This window comes from Panthera leo, chromosome A3, assembly GCF_018350215.1.
Source record: "Panthera leo isolate Ple1 chromosome A3, P.leo_Ple1_pat1.1, whole genome shotgun sequence".
Lineage (NCBI taxonomy): Eukaryota > Metazoa > Chordata > Mammalia > Carnivora > Felidae > Panthera > Panthera leo.
In genome coordinates, this window is record NC_056681.1 from 28,509,510 (window position 1) to 28,526,252 (window position 16,743).

Consider the following 16,743-nt stretch of genomic DNA (forward strand, 5'->3'; position numbering starts at 1 on the left):
TGATTTCGTACATGCTTCAGATTTTGAAAAATTTAGTTTTATAAACCTAGGAGATGGAGTTTCTCAGGCTGTACTCACTGTTCACAGACACAAGGGGCTTGAACCAGATATCTACGCCACATCAGGATGCTCTGTTGTTAACTTCACATAGTAATAGGTGCCCCCATCCTTGGGTGACACATCACTGATGTGGATGGAATAGTCTGTTTGGTTGACCTCTGTGTTTTCCACTTGGTTTACTTGGGGGAACGGGCTTCTGGAGGAAGGGAGTGGAGAGATTCTAGAAATGCTCCCAGAAAGTAATGGAACCAGCATGTTGGCTTCTATGTCACACCGGAACGGGCTCTACTCAAGCACAATGCTTGTGTCTGGAGACTCTCAGCCCACACAAGACTGATGACCCTTCATGTCCACGAGTCCATTGCCATGCACTTACTGCCAGGGCTATTTTGCAACTGGTTCCTTGTGAGCCCTGTCTCCTCTTAGGGATCTACAGGATGTTAAGTTCAGGGGGGTGGTTGAGCAAGAGGAGCATGCAGAGCAGGCCCAAACTGCCCATAGGAGATGACAAGACTCCCCTCTCCCAGGGATGTCACCATCCTCTCACATTGTCCTGGAATGACAAATTCCATGCTGGGAAGCCATCCATGGTCCCCACTGAGCATCTTTCCTCCAGCCTCCAGCATCTCTCCCTTCCTCCAACCTCCAGGAGACTTCACACCTTCCATCAGGCTCTAACCTCTTCAGGGACTGGGATATTTTGTGCCTTGATGGTCAAGGGCAGTGGATTTGTAACCAGATGCAATCAAGGTTCTAATCCTGAATCCACTTCTTGGTGACTGACCTATATATCCTTTGACTTTGAGATCTTCATGTGTATATTCAAATATTCAACCCTGAGCTCATAGTCTGCACTCAGACATTCTCCTACTCTTTCCACCCCGTTCAGTATGTGGCACATCCTCTATCCATTTGGTCACACCAAGAAGTAACCCATGTTCTGCATCCTGACTTGTCCACTCTCATCTGCCTGCTAGAGGCCCTGTTAGTTTTACCTCCTAAATATCTATTTTACCTCCTAAATATGTATTTCTCCATCTCCATCATCATCGCTTCCCTCAGTGAAAACTATTACTTCCTAATAGGCTACCCCCGTCTTGTTTTGCCCGGTGTAAGCTCTACCTTCTCCTTTATCCAAGATGGTTTCTACAACACACATCTGGTTATACCCCTTCTTGCATAAACAGTTTTGTGGTTTCTCATTGCTTTTATATACCCAGAGTGTTTGGTATATGATATACGGTATATTTTGTATGGTATATGGAGTATGGGATGTGGTATGTGTTACATGTATATGGGATGTGGCAGTGTAAACAATCCATTCTTCCAGGAGTGGCTTGGCCCCTAGAGACAAAAGATCCCCATCTTTTTCTGGTACTGGTCACAATCTCTTGTTCACCTTGGCTTCCCTGGGCAACAGATGTTGCGATGGATATTAACAAGCAGGTCATTTTCAGGGAGTACTTTTAAGAACAAACCTGTGGAGGGGAGAAGAAGGGAGCAAGAATGTTTAGAAGAAGCTGAGCTGCAGTGAGGTCTCAATGACAACCTGAGCTGATGTCCCGTGTGTTCCGGAGTTAGGTTGTTACCAGGGATGACCTTGGGCACGGTAGCTCTCCTCACCTGAGGCCATCGTAAAGAGGGTGACAGGTGAGGGCCACCTCCTGAGACCTGGTATATCACAGCATCCACCTTGCTCTGCAGAGCCCCTTCCAACTCTGTTCCTTGGGTTCAGGATATGGATTAACTGCCCCCTACATCAGGTCTTAAAACTACCCTGGGGACCAGAGTTCTCTGTTCACACCTGGACTAACCTGGGCTTTACTACTCGGAAGCATTTAGAATGAGTATCATGGGGGACTGGGATTCAGCTCCTTCTGAGATCTCGGAGTGCCTGGCTCTCGAGTGAGCTCTGGCAGAGGACAGAGGAAGGAGGAGAAGGAACCTCAAACCCGAAGTGAAATAAAACCTGAATATTAACACGAAATCTCCCCACCATTTGTTTCCTTAAATTTTCCCCCAAGGGAGCTCAAAAGGCAGAGAGTCAGCTGAAGACAAGATGTTGCAATTTTTTTTTAATAGACTTAATTTTGTGAAACGGTTTTACATTTAGAAAAAACTGCCACAGTCATACAGAGTTGCAATATACAGCTTCACACAGTTTCCCCTCTTATTAATGTCTTACAGTAGTACGGTACATTTGTTATCATTAATGAGTCAATATTGGTACCTGCTCATTAAGCAAAGTTCATAATTTATTAGATTTTGTCTTGGCTTGTGCTGCTGTAAGAAAACACCATAAACTGGATGTCTTGCACAACAGGAACCAATTCCTTCCGTTCTGAATCCTGGAAGTCTAAGATCAGGGTGCCAGGATATTGGGGTTGTGATGTTTGTTTACCACAATTGCAAAGCAGGTGGTTATGTTGTCTCCTGGTCCCCCTGCCCCGAGATGAACCCGGGTGACATTGTATGAAAGTAAAAAATGAAAAAAGGGGATGGGGACCAAACTGAACGTGTGTAGGAGAAATGAGAAGAGCTGAGGCTGCAGCTGAAGTTCAAACTCAATGTGAGTGGGGTTCATCAAGACACAGAGACCTTCATGGGAATGCTGCCAGGGATACCGTTTCCAGAGTCTAGATATGCAGCCAGAGGAGGAGAGTGAATGCAAACTTACCACGTGACTGAGGAAAGGGGTAGGGGTGGGGAGACGATGTCCCAGAAGATGTGACACCAGAAAATGTTCACGAATATGTTGTCAGGCGTTCACAGCATTGGAAGTGCAGCAACGTTGCAATCTAATCCCAATTGAGAAGCAGGTAAGATCATTGAGATGCTTGTTTTCTTGTAAACTGTGCAGTTAGTTACAAGAAGGCAAGCACTCTCCACAAACTACTCTAGGTAAGTCTTTAAAAAAAATAAACCACTTCCCTTTTCAAGGTTTCTTTTTTTTTAATTAAAAAAAAATTTTAATGTTTTTTGTTTTATTTTTTAAGACACAGAGAGCAAGTCAGGAGAGGCAGAGGGAGGGGGAGAGAGAAATCCCAAGCAGCCTCTCTGCTCTCCAGCCAGAGCCCAATGAAGGGCTCGAAACCATGAACTGTGAGATCATGACCTGAGCCAAAATCAAAGAGGTGGACGCCTAACTGACTGAGTCACCCAGGCGCCCCACCTTTCAACGTTTCTAATGTTTCAAATGAGTGTTTACCAAATGGGTAATAGTTTTACTGTCTTTTCATGTCTCTGTACATTCATAACTGGCAGTTGGGGGTTCCCAATGTGTTGAAAAAAGTTTCTAAAGTTCACAGAAAAATTGTTGCTTTTCCCTCTGATTATTGAGATCATGTCGCCTGGTTTCAGCTGCACCCGTCATTGTTTTGGTCCTGCATCACTGTGCAAGTGAGCACTGTCTCCATTTATCATGTTGGCTGGTCTTAAGTTCTAGGAAAAGAATTCAGTTTGGGTATGAGCTGTGGGAACAAAGAGTGAGAGACAGGAATTGATATTTTATGTGGGTGGTTTAAGGAAGGTGTTTTTAATAAAGTGACATGACTGGAGAGCTTGAAAGAGGGAGAAACGGAGCCATGCTTATCTGTAGGGGGAAGAAACAGAGGAAGGATACAATCGGACTTCCGTTTCTGTAGGATCACTGTGGCTGAACCTGGAGAGTCTGTTAGGGACGTGGCAATGGTCCAGGAAGGGATGCTGGTGGCCGGGACCAGGGGGCAGCCCGGGAGTGAGCAGTGTGCAGGTGCTGGGTGGAACTCCCTGGTGGGCGGGAGGAGAGCTCGCTCCTGAGAGCTTTCCAAGAATTTTGCAAGCTAGTTGTTCCACTGTTGGCAGCTTGAAATTGGCCACGTTGGGAGTGTAGACGCCACAGAAGTGGACAAGCACTACAAATTGGGCTTCTTTTTCTGTCCAGATGTAGATGGTTTAACACCGTCTGGTCGCTGGACATACATTAGGAAGGCAGATTTGAAATGGGATATAAAGAAGGAAATCAAGGAAGGCTCCTGTCTTCTGTACTGCCAGCGTGTGTACATGAGCAGGGGGATTGGGAAGGATGAAGGTGACAGAAGAGCTAGTGTTCCCATCACAGGGAGAGGAGGGAATCTTCTCTCTGGAATTGAGGAATAGGGCAGGTAGGCAAAGAGGAAGGAGGATCCTTTTTTCCCCTTCAAACCAAGATGGGATTCGTTTCTATTTAAGAGGGATTGAAGAACCTTACCAAGGCTGGGGAGACGGGGGGTTGGCAGGAGTAACCTGTTGGAGCATGGACTTGAATGTGTAGTTCATGACCACCGTCCCCAGAAGATGGATGCGAGATAGACTGGTGTGTGTACCAGGACTTGCTTGTCTCATTCTAGTAAGATATCCATGTGTCAGTCTCCACAGACGTTCCCATGGCCCCTGCTCGGGAATAGGTGGGAAGACCCAGCTCTGGGGGCATCGAGGTCTTTGAGGAGGAACAGCAGGAACTGTGGGCAGCTGGGTCTCTGGGGAAGCAGGCATGTGGGGCAGGGTTGTGGAAGCTTCTAGTTGTTCCTTGTCTTAGGCTGGGCCCCTCAGGGAAGGAAGGAGGCAGCAGAGACCGAGGATGGCATGTAGCAGGGGAGGAAGGAAGGAGCCGTGGACCCATGTTCACATTTCATTATCTGCTCATCATTCCAGAAATGTTCTCCACGTGTCTCCTATGTCCTCGGTGCTGTTTTCCTCCCGGGACACCTGTAGTGAGAGGGCAGAAAGTCCCTGACATGGACTGTGCCTCCTCAGCCTTCCTCCCTAGGTCCTGATCCCCCTTCCCCATCCTTTCCAGTCTGCCCCACGGAGGGTCAGAGCGGGAGCCGTCCTCAGAGCAGCCAGCGGGCACCTGTCAGCATTCCTCTAAATGTGGACACCTTGCGCCCAAATAATCTAGAGATGGTTTCTGTGGGGTTTCCCACCCAGGTGTTGCTCACTTAGCCCACTCCCTTCCCAGAAGCTGTAGGTCTCTCTGTACATCCTTTCATAGCCCTTGACCCCATCCACCTCTTACAGGACCCAATAGTCATCCTGGGAGTTGGGAACCTCCCAGAGGGATCCCTGAGGCTCCAGAGGATATGAAGGGAGGTGCGTCACCTGCTCTTTATTCCAGGTGGGCGCTGACCCTGTGTGACCTGCGGGCTGCCCCTTCCACTGACCTGGCTCCTTCTGGGACTGACCTGGCCCTGCCCTCCTTGTCCATATCTCACCAGTGAATCCATTGCTTCCTGTGGCCATAGATGGCAGAGACAGAGACGAGCAGCAGCAGCTTGGGGCCCAGGAAGAGAGCCACCAGGAGTGGAGTGGACAGTTCTCGATCTGGAAATGAAGGGACAGGAGGCAGCATCAGAGAGGGATCCAGGAGTCCACTCCCAGGGGCCTCGACTTACTCCATCTGAGGGAACCTGCATCCATCTATGCTCTGAAGCTCATGAATTTCCCCTGTGAGAGCCCCGAGGCAGAATTCAGGATAAGAAGTACCTCATCTTGCTCACCTCTCCTCAGGCTACTGGGTGTCCTTCCTGAGGGAAGGGCTGGAGACATGAGCACTCAGTAACATGTAAGTGAGGTTTGCTGACTTGTTCCCCACACCCAATGGGGCAGGTCTGACACTCTCTTCTGAGGAAGGAACAGGCTCATAATTTACTGAGGGTCACAAGATGAGTGGGACTCTGCTGTCCTTAGGATGAATCTGAGACCTTGTGTTTGGACTAGGACAGTCCAACCTCTCAGGGTCATAGGAACGAATGTCAGCCTGGCCTCAAGTAGAGGAAGGACAGTGTCAAGGTGAGCAAGGTGCAAGTCTGCCCTTCTTTGTTCCACACGCGAGCCTCGACGACCCCATGTTCTTGTGCTGAGGGAGCCCTCGGGGTGGCCTGACCTCACAAGACCTGCTGGCTGGAGAACACCCTGGTTAGGAAAGGAAATGGGGTCTAAAACTGGGAGGGGCTTCAAACACCATCCCGCGCCCCTGGACCCCAGTACCAACATCAGGTAATGACATTGTTCTTTTGCACGTAGATCATTGGGTCTGCATGCATAACTTCAGATTCTTTGCCTTTTTACAGTGACTGGATTTTGCTCTTAGATTTACATCAAGAAATTCAAATACGTTTTCGAAATATACGGAATAATCTTAGAGGAAGGAGCAAAGACCCACCATTTTTACCCTTGGTGTGTTGGGGGACGGCAGGTCTCAGCTGGGTGGCCCTCTGGAATTTTTTCTCAGTTGAAAAAGCTGCATTGCCCATGTTTGCACCTGCTCTAGAGGGCAGCGTGCAGCAGAGGACTGGAGGAAGTTCGGGTACAGAGGTTTTGCCCCTCTGCACCATTTAAAATAAGGCAAAAATAGCATCCAGTTCGTCTGTTCTCTGTGCAAGTATGACTTTTCTGTGCTGCATTGTGTTCAATATCTCCTTTTGCCAGTCTTTCCTCCTTCTCTAACTCATAGCTGTGAATGGGCACCACACCACAGTGAGGTTTCTCCCTTCTCATATGATGTTAGAGTTTGCTTCCCAATACAGTTGACCTGTGGAGTTTGTCTGGGAGGGGTCTGGAAACCAGCTCTAATGTGCAGATACCGACCTGGGTCTCAATCAGCTGGCTGGCCAAGAGGTCCCCTGTCTTGTGGGCAGAAGAACAGGGGAAGGTCCCAGCTTTCCCTGCTATTGTCACTGCTAAAAGCTCACAGTGGTGACCTGGGATGGAGTAAGTAGAGGTCGGGGGTAACCTGGTAATCTGGAAATCGGTTGGGAATTATAAGAACTCTTGGGTGGATGAGTGTTGCTGAGCATCAACCCTTCAGGGAAAGACAATGCAGAACTCAGACTGGTTGATCTCTCATGATAGGTCATATGTGAAAGAGGACTTTTGGGCAACATTGTAGACTCCCACCTATTAGATCCCGAGAGCAGAAAAAGCTGAGGACATAATTGGGTCCAACATAATTATAAGAATATTGGTGCTACAAAGAGGATTGAATTCTCAGCTTCAGTATACTGCTCTGCTAGAACAGGGCCGTGATGGGGAAATACGGGAGACAAGTACTGATGTGGGATAGGGACTTTGGGGCCAAGGCATTCAAAGCCCTCAGGGCACTTGTGTCTGCTGAGGACAAGGCAGCAGCTTAGCTACTCATCTCTGAATACAGCTTCTGAACCCAAAGAAAAAACAATAAAAGGACAGAAAATTCTATGGAAACCTGGCTTTCAGAAGTCCTTGAAGAGCAATGGCCAAACTCCAAAATGTCTGGGAGACAAAAGGGAAATATCACACAATCTGAAGGCACAATAGCTTACACTGCTGCCCTCCCACCCTCACCAGCCATAGGAAAGGGCAGGTGAAGAAGACAAGGGCAGTTATACAAGATGCCTGAGAGTTTTTTAGAAATCCTGCTGCCAATATTAAATCCAACTTCAATGAGAAAATATTGGAAATGTGTCCTGCACATCAGGACACAGATCACAGAAAATAGTTTCAAAGTATGCCTGACTTAAGATGGTTGGCCCCGATTCCCCAGAGTCTGTGGTCCCTGACATGGCAAGGTAGACTGTGTGGTAACCAGCTATGGTCTTGAGTGGGTCATTATCTTGGACTATCGGAGTGAGCCAACGGAATCACAGAGACCTTTACAAGTGAAGGAGGGAGGCAGGAGAGTGGGAGCAGGAGGCATATTGACCGCAGCAGAGGGTAGTCCGGAACGGGACCCTAGGAGCTGGAACAGCAAGGACACAGACTGTCCCCCTGCTCCCCCAGATGGAATGCAGCCCTGCCAACTCATTGTAGACTTTCTGCCTCTAGAAGTGGAAGAAAAAAATTGTGTTGTTTGAAGCCACTAAGCGTGTGCTAATGATTACAGCAGCAATAGGAACCTGATGCAGGGAGTCAGGGAAATTTAAAAAGATAGATGTGCATAAAGGGGGCAGGCATGATTTAAAATGCATAATTTTGGGGGAAAGACAAACGAGATTCAAGAGGTGCTGTTTCAAAGTTGAGTGGTGAAGGGAAGAAGGAAAAATGGGACAGGCACACGTGGCATCCTGAAAGAAGAACAGAAAGATCAGAGGACTCAGAACCTCTGTCCTCCAAATGCCCAAACCGGCCAACCAACCCCTTTAACATACCCGGTGATGCTATACTGAGAGAACAGAGGTTTCTTAAACTAGAAGTGTTATAAAATACCTCAATACCATAAACGTGAACCGAAAGATGTGCATTCTTATTCCAACCCGTTGGGCCAATTATCGCAGTGACTGGAGCCCTGGGATGCCCAGGGGAGGCTGTGGCATCCTGGTGCAGCAGGGTCACATAGGCATCCAGCTCTCCAGCCCAGACAACCCTAATGTCCATTTCCGGTCTTAGCACACAAGCAAGTTTGCTAGTTCAGGCACACTGGAAGCACCAGAAGTTAACAGCCCTAGTATGAGTTCTAGTGCAAGGCCAAAGACTAAAAACCTAACCCAGGCCAGTCCAGAAGAGGTGGTGTTGATTTGCCTCTTCCTGCCTTCCTGGTTCCGTATAAGACTGACCCCTGGAAATCATATGAGGTCCAAGAATAGGAGGACTCTGAAAGGTGGAAGAGGAAGTCAGGCAGTCTAGATGCCTGCAGTCTGGAAGAACACAGCCCCAGGTATCCTGGCTCCACACTCCTGACTCCCCAAGTGCAGAAGGAAGTCCAGGTGTGGCATTCAAACAAAGACAGACTAGTATCAATCATCCTAGCTCCCATTTCGAAAAATGAGGAGGAGCAAAATAAACCCCAGTCAAGCAGAATGGGGGAAAAAAAGAGGAGAAAAAACAATGAAATTGAAAATACACCATAGAGGAAATCACCAAAACAAAAGAGTTTGTGGAAAAGATCAATAAAATGGAAAAACTTGTAGTAATTCTGACAATGAAATAAAAGGGAAATAGTTCCGATATCAGGAAAGAAATATGATATCACTACAGACCCTACAGACATCAAAAGGATACAAAGGTAATATGATGAGAACTCTGTGGGTAGAAATTGGACAACTCAAGAAAATGGACCAGCTTCCTCAAGCATCCACAAGCATCCAATATAAAGTGAAGAATTTGAGTAGCCCTAGCTATTCATACTCTCTCTCTTTATATATATATCCATATATATATATATGGATATATATATGTAAAAAGGAATTGTGGAGTCCCATGTGGTTTCACAGGAAAGTTTTTGCAAGCATTTCAAGATGAAATAAAACCAAATTTGGTACACAGAATAAAGTCTTAGAAGAAATTTTGGAAAATCCGAATATAGGTTCCATTTTAGCTGATAGTGGGAAATTACTGTTAATTTTACAAAGTATGTAATGGTACTGGCTGTGTTGAAAAACAAAAGTCATTAATCACATGACCACACAATTATGGACTCCATTTGCAACTGGATGTGCATCCATGACTGAGTCATTAGTGGACGCAGTTAGGCAGTACCTCTAGTGTTAAGAGAAGTTGTTCTCCCCTTCCTATCTCTCCTCTCCTAGTTGGCAGGCAGGGTCATGGACACTCGGTGACCCAGTGTTGACCCAGCAATGAGGACAGTGTCATGGGGTATGTTAGAAGGGAATGGGCCTTTGAAAGGTCTTCTGGAACAAAGACTCCTGGTAACATGGCTCAAACTCCTCCATATATTATAAGAGTGAGATAAGATACAATTTGGTCATAGAAAGGGGACCTGTAGGTCTTTGGGACAATGCCCAGCTGTTATCTCTAACACGCTTGTCTTATAGGCTGGTGGTCCCTGTCCTCGGGGACTCACGTTTCTCTTGATTGGTTTAGCCCATCACCTGGACTAAGGGCAGGACATCTTCTCCATCTGTCCCCCATTGCTCCCTGAGTTGGTCCTGTAAACTTCCAAATTCCCAGGGTGGTTGTAGCAGATCAGAAATGAACTGGAATTGGCATAAAGTAAATGTGCAGTGAGTAATCATGATTATTGCTGGCCTGTTGTCCCAAAGCAGGGGACAAAGGTGGTTTGTGCTGTGAGCACCCATGGTCACCTGGGAGCCTGGTCCAGACTCAACACTCTGTCCTCAGGGTTCCCGTCCAGAATTTCAGAGTGGCAAGTTCAGACCTTTGCTGAGAAGGGGTTAGAAGGGTGTAAGAAGGATCGATATGAAGCCCAGGTGAGAAGGAACAGAAGGAGGATGTGGCTGGCCTGGCGTGGTGACATAATTACTGTCAGGTGAAGGTGCAGGAGGCAAGATGCTAGCGACAAGATCATCTCCCTCCCTCTGTTGTTTCCTTCTCTAATGCATGGTTATGTCAAAAGATCTAAAAAGCTATGTACCAAAATCTTAACAGTGGTCACTCTTGGAGCACGAGCTTTGGGGAGGGAAGCTCATATCAAAATTCTACTTTATGTCTGTAGACCTCTAGATTATTCTATAATAGGCATGAATGACTGCTTTTCACATAAAAAAAGAAAAGATAGAATTTAAAGTGCCAGGTCAGTTGGCATCTCGGACTCACCGTGGGTCGTATGGGCTTCCTGGTCCTTCTGGTGGGCAGAGACCACAAGGGTATGGGTTTTGGTGACCACGGGCTGCCCGTCTTGCTGCACCTGGCAGGTGAAAACCACATCTTCCCTGTGGGCGGATAAATTCACCAGGAGCCAGCTCGTCCAGTTAAAGGTCCCATCCTTGTTCTCTATGAGGTTCGAGGCCATTGAGGCCATTTCTGTTCGGGACACGTGTCCGTTCTCCAACCAGGTCAGCTGGAGGCGCTGGGGGTAGAACTTCTTCACTTGGCAAATGACCTTCACCTGGTCCCCTGTCACGGGTTGCTGGGCAACCTCCAAGGTGGGTGGAACTGAAACAGCACAGAGCAGAAGCTCTGACCTCATGGAACAGACACGTCACCGGGGAGGGGCTCGAGAACTTAGCTCCCCCCACGCAGCAAGGGAATCACCCAGATCAGTGCTAGGCATACAGCTGGTGCTCAAACACTGAGGGTAGTCTTTGCATGTGAGTGAAATCCCTAAGCACAGTGCCCAGTACACAGTAGGTGCTCAAGGACTGGTAGCTCCTATTAGGGTAATGATGAGTGAAATCGAGCCCCCAGCATGCATTTGGAATCGAATAACTAGCAAAATCCATGAAATCACCGAGCACACAGTGGCTGGATTACAGTAGGTGCTCAATAATTGGAGTGGCTCTGGGAAAGTAAATCGAACTACCTAGCACGGTAGGTGTTCACCCGGAACTGCCGTCAAAACAGGAGGAGGTGACGGTACCCCTGGGTGCCCGGTGGTTGGGAGGGTCTGTCAGGAGGCAGGTTCCAGGGGATGGAAGGCTGGGAGCACGGAGTGGGGGAGGGGCAGGCTGGGAGGCTTGGGGGCCGGAGCTGGGCTTGGGCCGGGGGTGACGGGCATCTACCTCGGAGGGTCTCGGACAAGTTGGCAGTCCCACGAAGAGGAGGGCCCCCCTGCAGGGTCACGTGGGCCACCTCGCAGATGACCTGGGAGCGAACGTCCCCCGGGGCCAGCGGCAGCCTGGCTGTGCTGAAGATGCTGTAGGAAGCGCTGTCTCCCTCTGGGTCCACGGTGGTCTGGGAGGCTGCCAGCTCATTCCCGTTTTTGAACCATTTCAGGGTGACGTTTCTGGGGGAGAAGCCGTGGGACTCGCAGGTGAAGCTCACAGTCTGCTCAGGTGTGGCCCTGGCCGTGGGGCCCGACACCACGGGGGGAGAGGGTTTGGCTGCAAGAGGAGCATTTACGAGCAGTAAGCATGACTCTGGTCATCCTCAGCAACGACAGGTATGTGACACTGTGCAGAACCCTCGCATGGGTTATGTTTTAGCCCTGCTGATAGTGTTGGGAGGGCGGTGTCGGAGACTGAGTCAGGGGCAGGGCCCGCGTGCAATTCCAGCCTCAGTTCAAAGTCCCCCTTGTCTTGTCTGCCAGGGGACTTCCCACCAATCTGGGCACAGGAAGGATATTTCTGGTGGGTGTCACTCTCGGTCTCCACCTCCTCCTCCTACAGTACCCAGAACAGAGCTTGCGCATAGCAGGTGCTTAGTAAATGCCGAGTGTGGAGGATTCTGGACACATCGACATGAGTGCTATTTGGAGGCAGATGTGAGGATGGGCCTTGTGACTAGCATGTCTCCCAGACTTTCAGTCTCTCATCCTGGGAACCAGAGGGCTGGTCAGGATTGAAAAAAGGAAGAGCTGGGAACCTGCAGACCGCGGTTCCAGATTTCCCCACCGTTTACCAGCTGTGGGGCCTTCAGCAAATAGCACAAGCTCTCCAGGCCTCAACTTTCCTGATCCGTGGAAGGGGCTGATTCAGGGGCACCCGCCAAAGCACCTGATCCTTATCTGTTGCTCAGACAGTGGAGGGCATTCTTACTGACTTGCTGTCACAACCAGGGGACGGAGCGATACTCACCGCTCACGGTGACCTGGGTGCCTGGTCCAGACTTAAACTCCACATCGGGGTTCCCTTTCTGGAACTTCACACAGTAGTAGGTTCCCGTGTCTTCCGGGGTGATGTTACTGATGCGGATGGAAAAGTCCATGTTGTTTCTCCTTGTGGCGTCTGAAACATTTGTTACTCGAGGGGAGTGAGGGTCTCCTCTGGAACTGAAGATTAACTCCCGGCCTGGCCCTGTGCCCCTGAACCACTCGACCTTCCCAGAGGGCTGCAGGGAGGTCAGGATGCAGCGCAGAGTGGCTGTCTGTCCGGCCGCCACAGACACCGACTTCTCGGGCTGGATCACCTGCAGTTCCGCCTCACCTGCCACACCTGGGGGGAGAACAAAACAGCTATTTAGCATCCTTGTGCGATCCTGTCCGTCCGCGCAAGTGTTTATCCACAACAGCCTTCACTGAGTGCACACCGTGAGGTCAGCACGCTGTGCGTGCATGGCATGTAGCCCTCGCGACGAGCCTGTCACACGAGACCCTGTTACATACGAGGAAAGCAAAACAGAGAGAGATTCAGTGATGTGGCACACGCAGGCGGATGGCCCCAGCCCTCTCTGAAAGCGTCGTGCTTCGCCAAATGATCCTGCTTGTCTGTGTTCTGGCCCCTTGGGGTGTTACACTCTCTGGTCCCTTGCATTCAGTGGGGCCGTGAGACTTCTTTAGACCATTGTGTGTGAGCGGAAGTGATGGATGTAGTTTCTGGGCTGTGGGTTTAGCTTCTGGAACCTCTCTGGATCAACTTCTCTCTTCCACAAGCACATGTACAGGTGGGGGTCTTATCCATCAATCTGGATATGTGAGAGACAGTGATGGGAAGACCTGCCAACACATAATAAACATGTAGCTAGCTAAATGAAAGGTAAAGGAGTGTTTAAAATACCTAGGTTTTTTTTACTAGAAAGCAATCATATTATATTAAAATATTTCCTAACGCAGTGAAACAAATGATTAAAAATGTAGTGCCTGAAAACTGCATAAAGGTACGATTTTGTTATTCTGGAGATTAAGAGTCCAAAATTGGTGTTGTTGGGCTCAACACAAAGGGCAGCTGAGCTGTATTTCTTCTGGATGTTGTTCCTTGCCATCCAAATTCTAGAAGCTGCCCACAATTCTTTTCATCTTCCCAATTTTCTATCATTCCAAATTTTTGCTTGTATTGTTACTTGTCATTCTCTAACTTTGACTTTCCTGCCCCCTTCTTATAAGGACTCTTGTGAATAAAATGGGGCCACGGTGATAATCTGGGATAATCTCCTCATGTCAAGAGTCTAACCTAATCATTTTGGCAAAATTTCTTTGGCTGAATAAAGAAAAATATTCACATTTTATGTATATTAAGATATGGTCATCTTGGAGAAGCCATTGTCCTGTCTCCCACACATGTCTCCCCAGATTGTTACAGAAACCAGTTACCATAAAAAATGAAACGAAACAAAACAAACAAACAAACAAACAAACCCTTTGTATGAGTCCAAATTATACAGGCTGAGAAGGCACCATACTGCAATCTGGAAGAAGGGCTTTTCAAGCAGTGAACTGGTGAGAGTTGTGAAATAAAACTAGAAATCAACAACAGAAGTGAAATTGAATCTTCTCCAATGTATTGAAATACAAGAACACACTCTTAGGGAAATTAGAGAACACCTTGAGATGAATGGAAATGGAAATACAACATGCCAAAACCTACACTCTGCACTGAAAGCAACCATGGAGGGAAATTTATATTTGTAATGCCGACATTTAAAGAGAGGAAAGATCACAAGTCATTAACAAGTATACAGCTTAATAAATCAGAAAAAGAAGAAGAATTAACACAAAGCAAGCAGAATGAAGGAAATAAAAAGGACTAATGTAGAGATAAGTAAATTGTGAATACATGAACAACAGAGAAAATCAGTAAACCCAAGAGTAGCTCTTCAGAAACCAACATAGTTGACAAAACTTTAGCTAGATTGAGTAACAGAGAGAGATTGAGAAGATTTCATGAACTGAAATCAGATATAAGAGAAAGACATTATTAAGTATTTTTCTATAAATGCACAGGATTCTAAAAGAGTACATCGAACAATTGTAGACCGATAAATTGGAAAACCTAGAGTAAATGGACAAATTTCTAGACACATACCATTTACCAAGACTGAATAATGAAGACTAGAAAAATGAATAGAATATTGCTAGTAAGGAGTTTGAATCAATCAACAATTTCCCAACAAAGAAAAGCCCATGATCATGAAGATTCACTGGCGAATTCTTCCAAACACTGAAAGATAAACTTAACACTAATCCTTTTCAAAGTATTCCCAAAAATAAAAGCGGTAGGAAGACTCCTAAGTTATTTCGGGTCATCGTGAGACTCATTCTCAGGGCAGCGTTATCCTGAGACCAAAGCCAACAAAGGCACTACAACAAAACTACAGACCAGTATCTTGTCTGGATATTGATGCGACAATGCTCGACAAAACATTAGCAATTACAACTCAACAGCATATTAAAAGAATTATACACAATGACCAAGTGGGATTTCTTTCTGGAATGTAAGAAGGATTCAACATATGAAAATTATACAGTGTGATAGGCCACATTGATAGAATGAAAAAATAACATAGTCATCATTTGATGTAGAAAATTATTTGGCGAAAGTCAACCTTTTTATGATAAAAACAATAAAAAAAAAACTCGGAGTAGATGGAAGCTTACACAAAATATAAAGTCATATGTGAAGAACCTATAGCTGACATCACCTTTGATGGTGGAAATCTGAACAAGGCAAGGATGCCTGCTTTCAGCACTTCCATTGAACACAATGGAATCCTAGAGAATGCAATTAGGCAAGAGAAAGAAATAACATTCAAATTTCAAAGGAATAAGTGAAACTATCTCTTTGCACACGACATGATTTCATGCGTTGCAACCCTAAAGTTTTCACATGTAAAAACAAACTGTTAGAGATAATAATGAAATCAGCTAATGTGTGCTATACAAAACCAACAGTCAAAAATCAGGTGCATTTGTATATGCTATTGATGAACAGTCGTAAACAATTTTGCAAACCATTCCACTATGCACACATCAAAAAGTATAAAATATATAGGAATGGTTTGTGCACGGAGATCAAAGGCCTGTATGCCAAAAAGTACAAAACATTGTGGAAAGAAATGAAATGTGATATAAATAAATGGAAAAACAAATACCGTTTGTGGATTGGAAGAGTTCATCGATACTACCTAAAACGCTCTCCAGATTCAATACAGTCACCTTTTTTTTTTTTTTTTTTTTGCAAAATTTCAGAAGCCCTTAAAAATTCATATACGATCTCAAGGGAGTGCAAGCATCAAGCAATCCTTAAACAGAACATAGTTGGAGAACTCACATCCTTTTTTAAAAAATTTATTTATTCAAATTCAAGTTAGTTAATATACAGTGTAGTGTTGTTTTCAGGAGTAGAACCCAGGGATTCATCACTTACATATAACATTCAGTGCTCATCCCAACAAGTGCCCTCCTTGTTGGCCCTCACCCATTTAGCCCATCTCCCCACCCACCACCCCTCCAGCAATCATCAGTTTGTTCTCGGCATTTAAGAGTCTCTTGAGTGTTGCCTCCCTTTCTGTTTTTATCCTATTTTTCCTTCCCTTCCCTATGTTCAATAAATGTGGAATTTATTTCTTAATTTCCACATATGAGTAAATCATATGATATTTGTCTTTCACTGCCCGACTTATTTTACTTAGCATAATATACCTAGTTCCATCCACGCTGTTGCAAATGGCAAGATGTCATTCTATCTGATCACCCAGTAATATTCTATTGTACATATATACCACATCTTCTTTATCCATTCATCAGTTGATGGACATTTTGTCTCTTTCCATAATTTGGCTATCGTTGATAGCGCTGCTATAAACATTGGGGTGCATGTGTCCCTTTGAATCAGCATTTTTGTATCCTTTGTATCAATACCTAGTAGTGCAATTGCTGGGTCACAGGGCAGTTCTATTTTTAATTTCTTGAGGAACCTACATACTGTTTTCTATAATGGCTGCACCAGTTTGCATTCCTACAAACGCTACAAAAATGGTCCCCTTTCTCCACATCCATCCAACATCTGTTGTTTCCTGTGTTGTGCATTTGAGCCATTTTCCCAGGTGTGAGTTGGTACCTTGTTGTGGTTTTTGATTTGTATTTCTCTGATGATGAGTGATCGTTAGCATCTTTTC

General features: G+C 46.3%; 1 protein-coding gene across 5 annotated transcripts in view; it reads right to left on the reverse strand.

Moving 5' to 3' along the window:
* Positions 1-4,035: 4,035 nt before the first annotated feature.
* LOC122215720 (signal-regulatory protein beta-1-like) overlaps positions 4,036-16,743 on the reverse strand; it is a 59,747-nt gene continuing 47,039 nt past the window's right edge. For 4 of the 5 annotated variants that reach the window (XM_042931406.1, XM_042931404.1, XM_042931405.1 and 1 more), the window contains 5 exons: positions 12,489-12,845; positions 11,475-11,795; positions 10,570-10,908; positions 5,292-5,400; positions 4,036-4,785 (listed from right to left, as the gene is read on the reverse strand). In XM_042931406.1, coding sequence (XP_042787340.1) covers positions 4,752-4,785; positions 5,292-5,400; positions 10,570-10,908; positions 11,475-11,795; positions 12,489-12,845 — 1,160 coding nt within the window. In that variant the 3' untranslated portion in view covers positions 4,036-4,751. Of the gene's footprint in view, positions 4,786-5,291; positions 5,401-10,569; positions 10,909-11,474; positions 11,796-12,488; positions 12,846-13,015; positions 13,346-16,743 lie in introns of all 5 variants that reach the window. The other variant, XM_042931402.1, reaches the window with a different exon arrangement.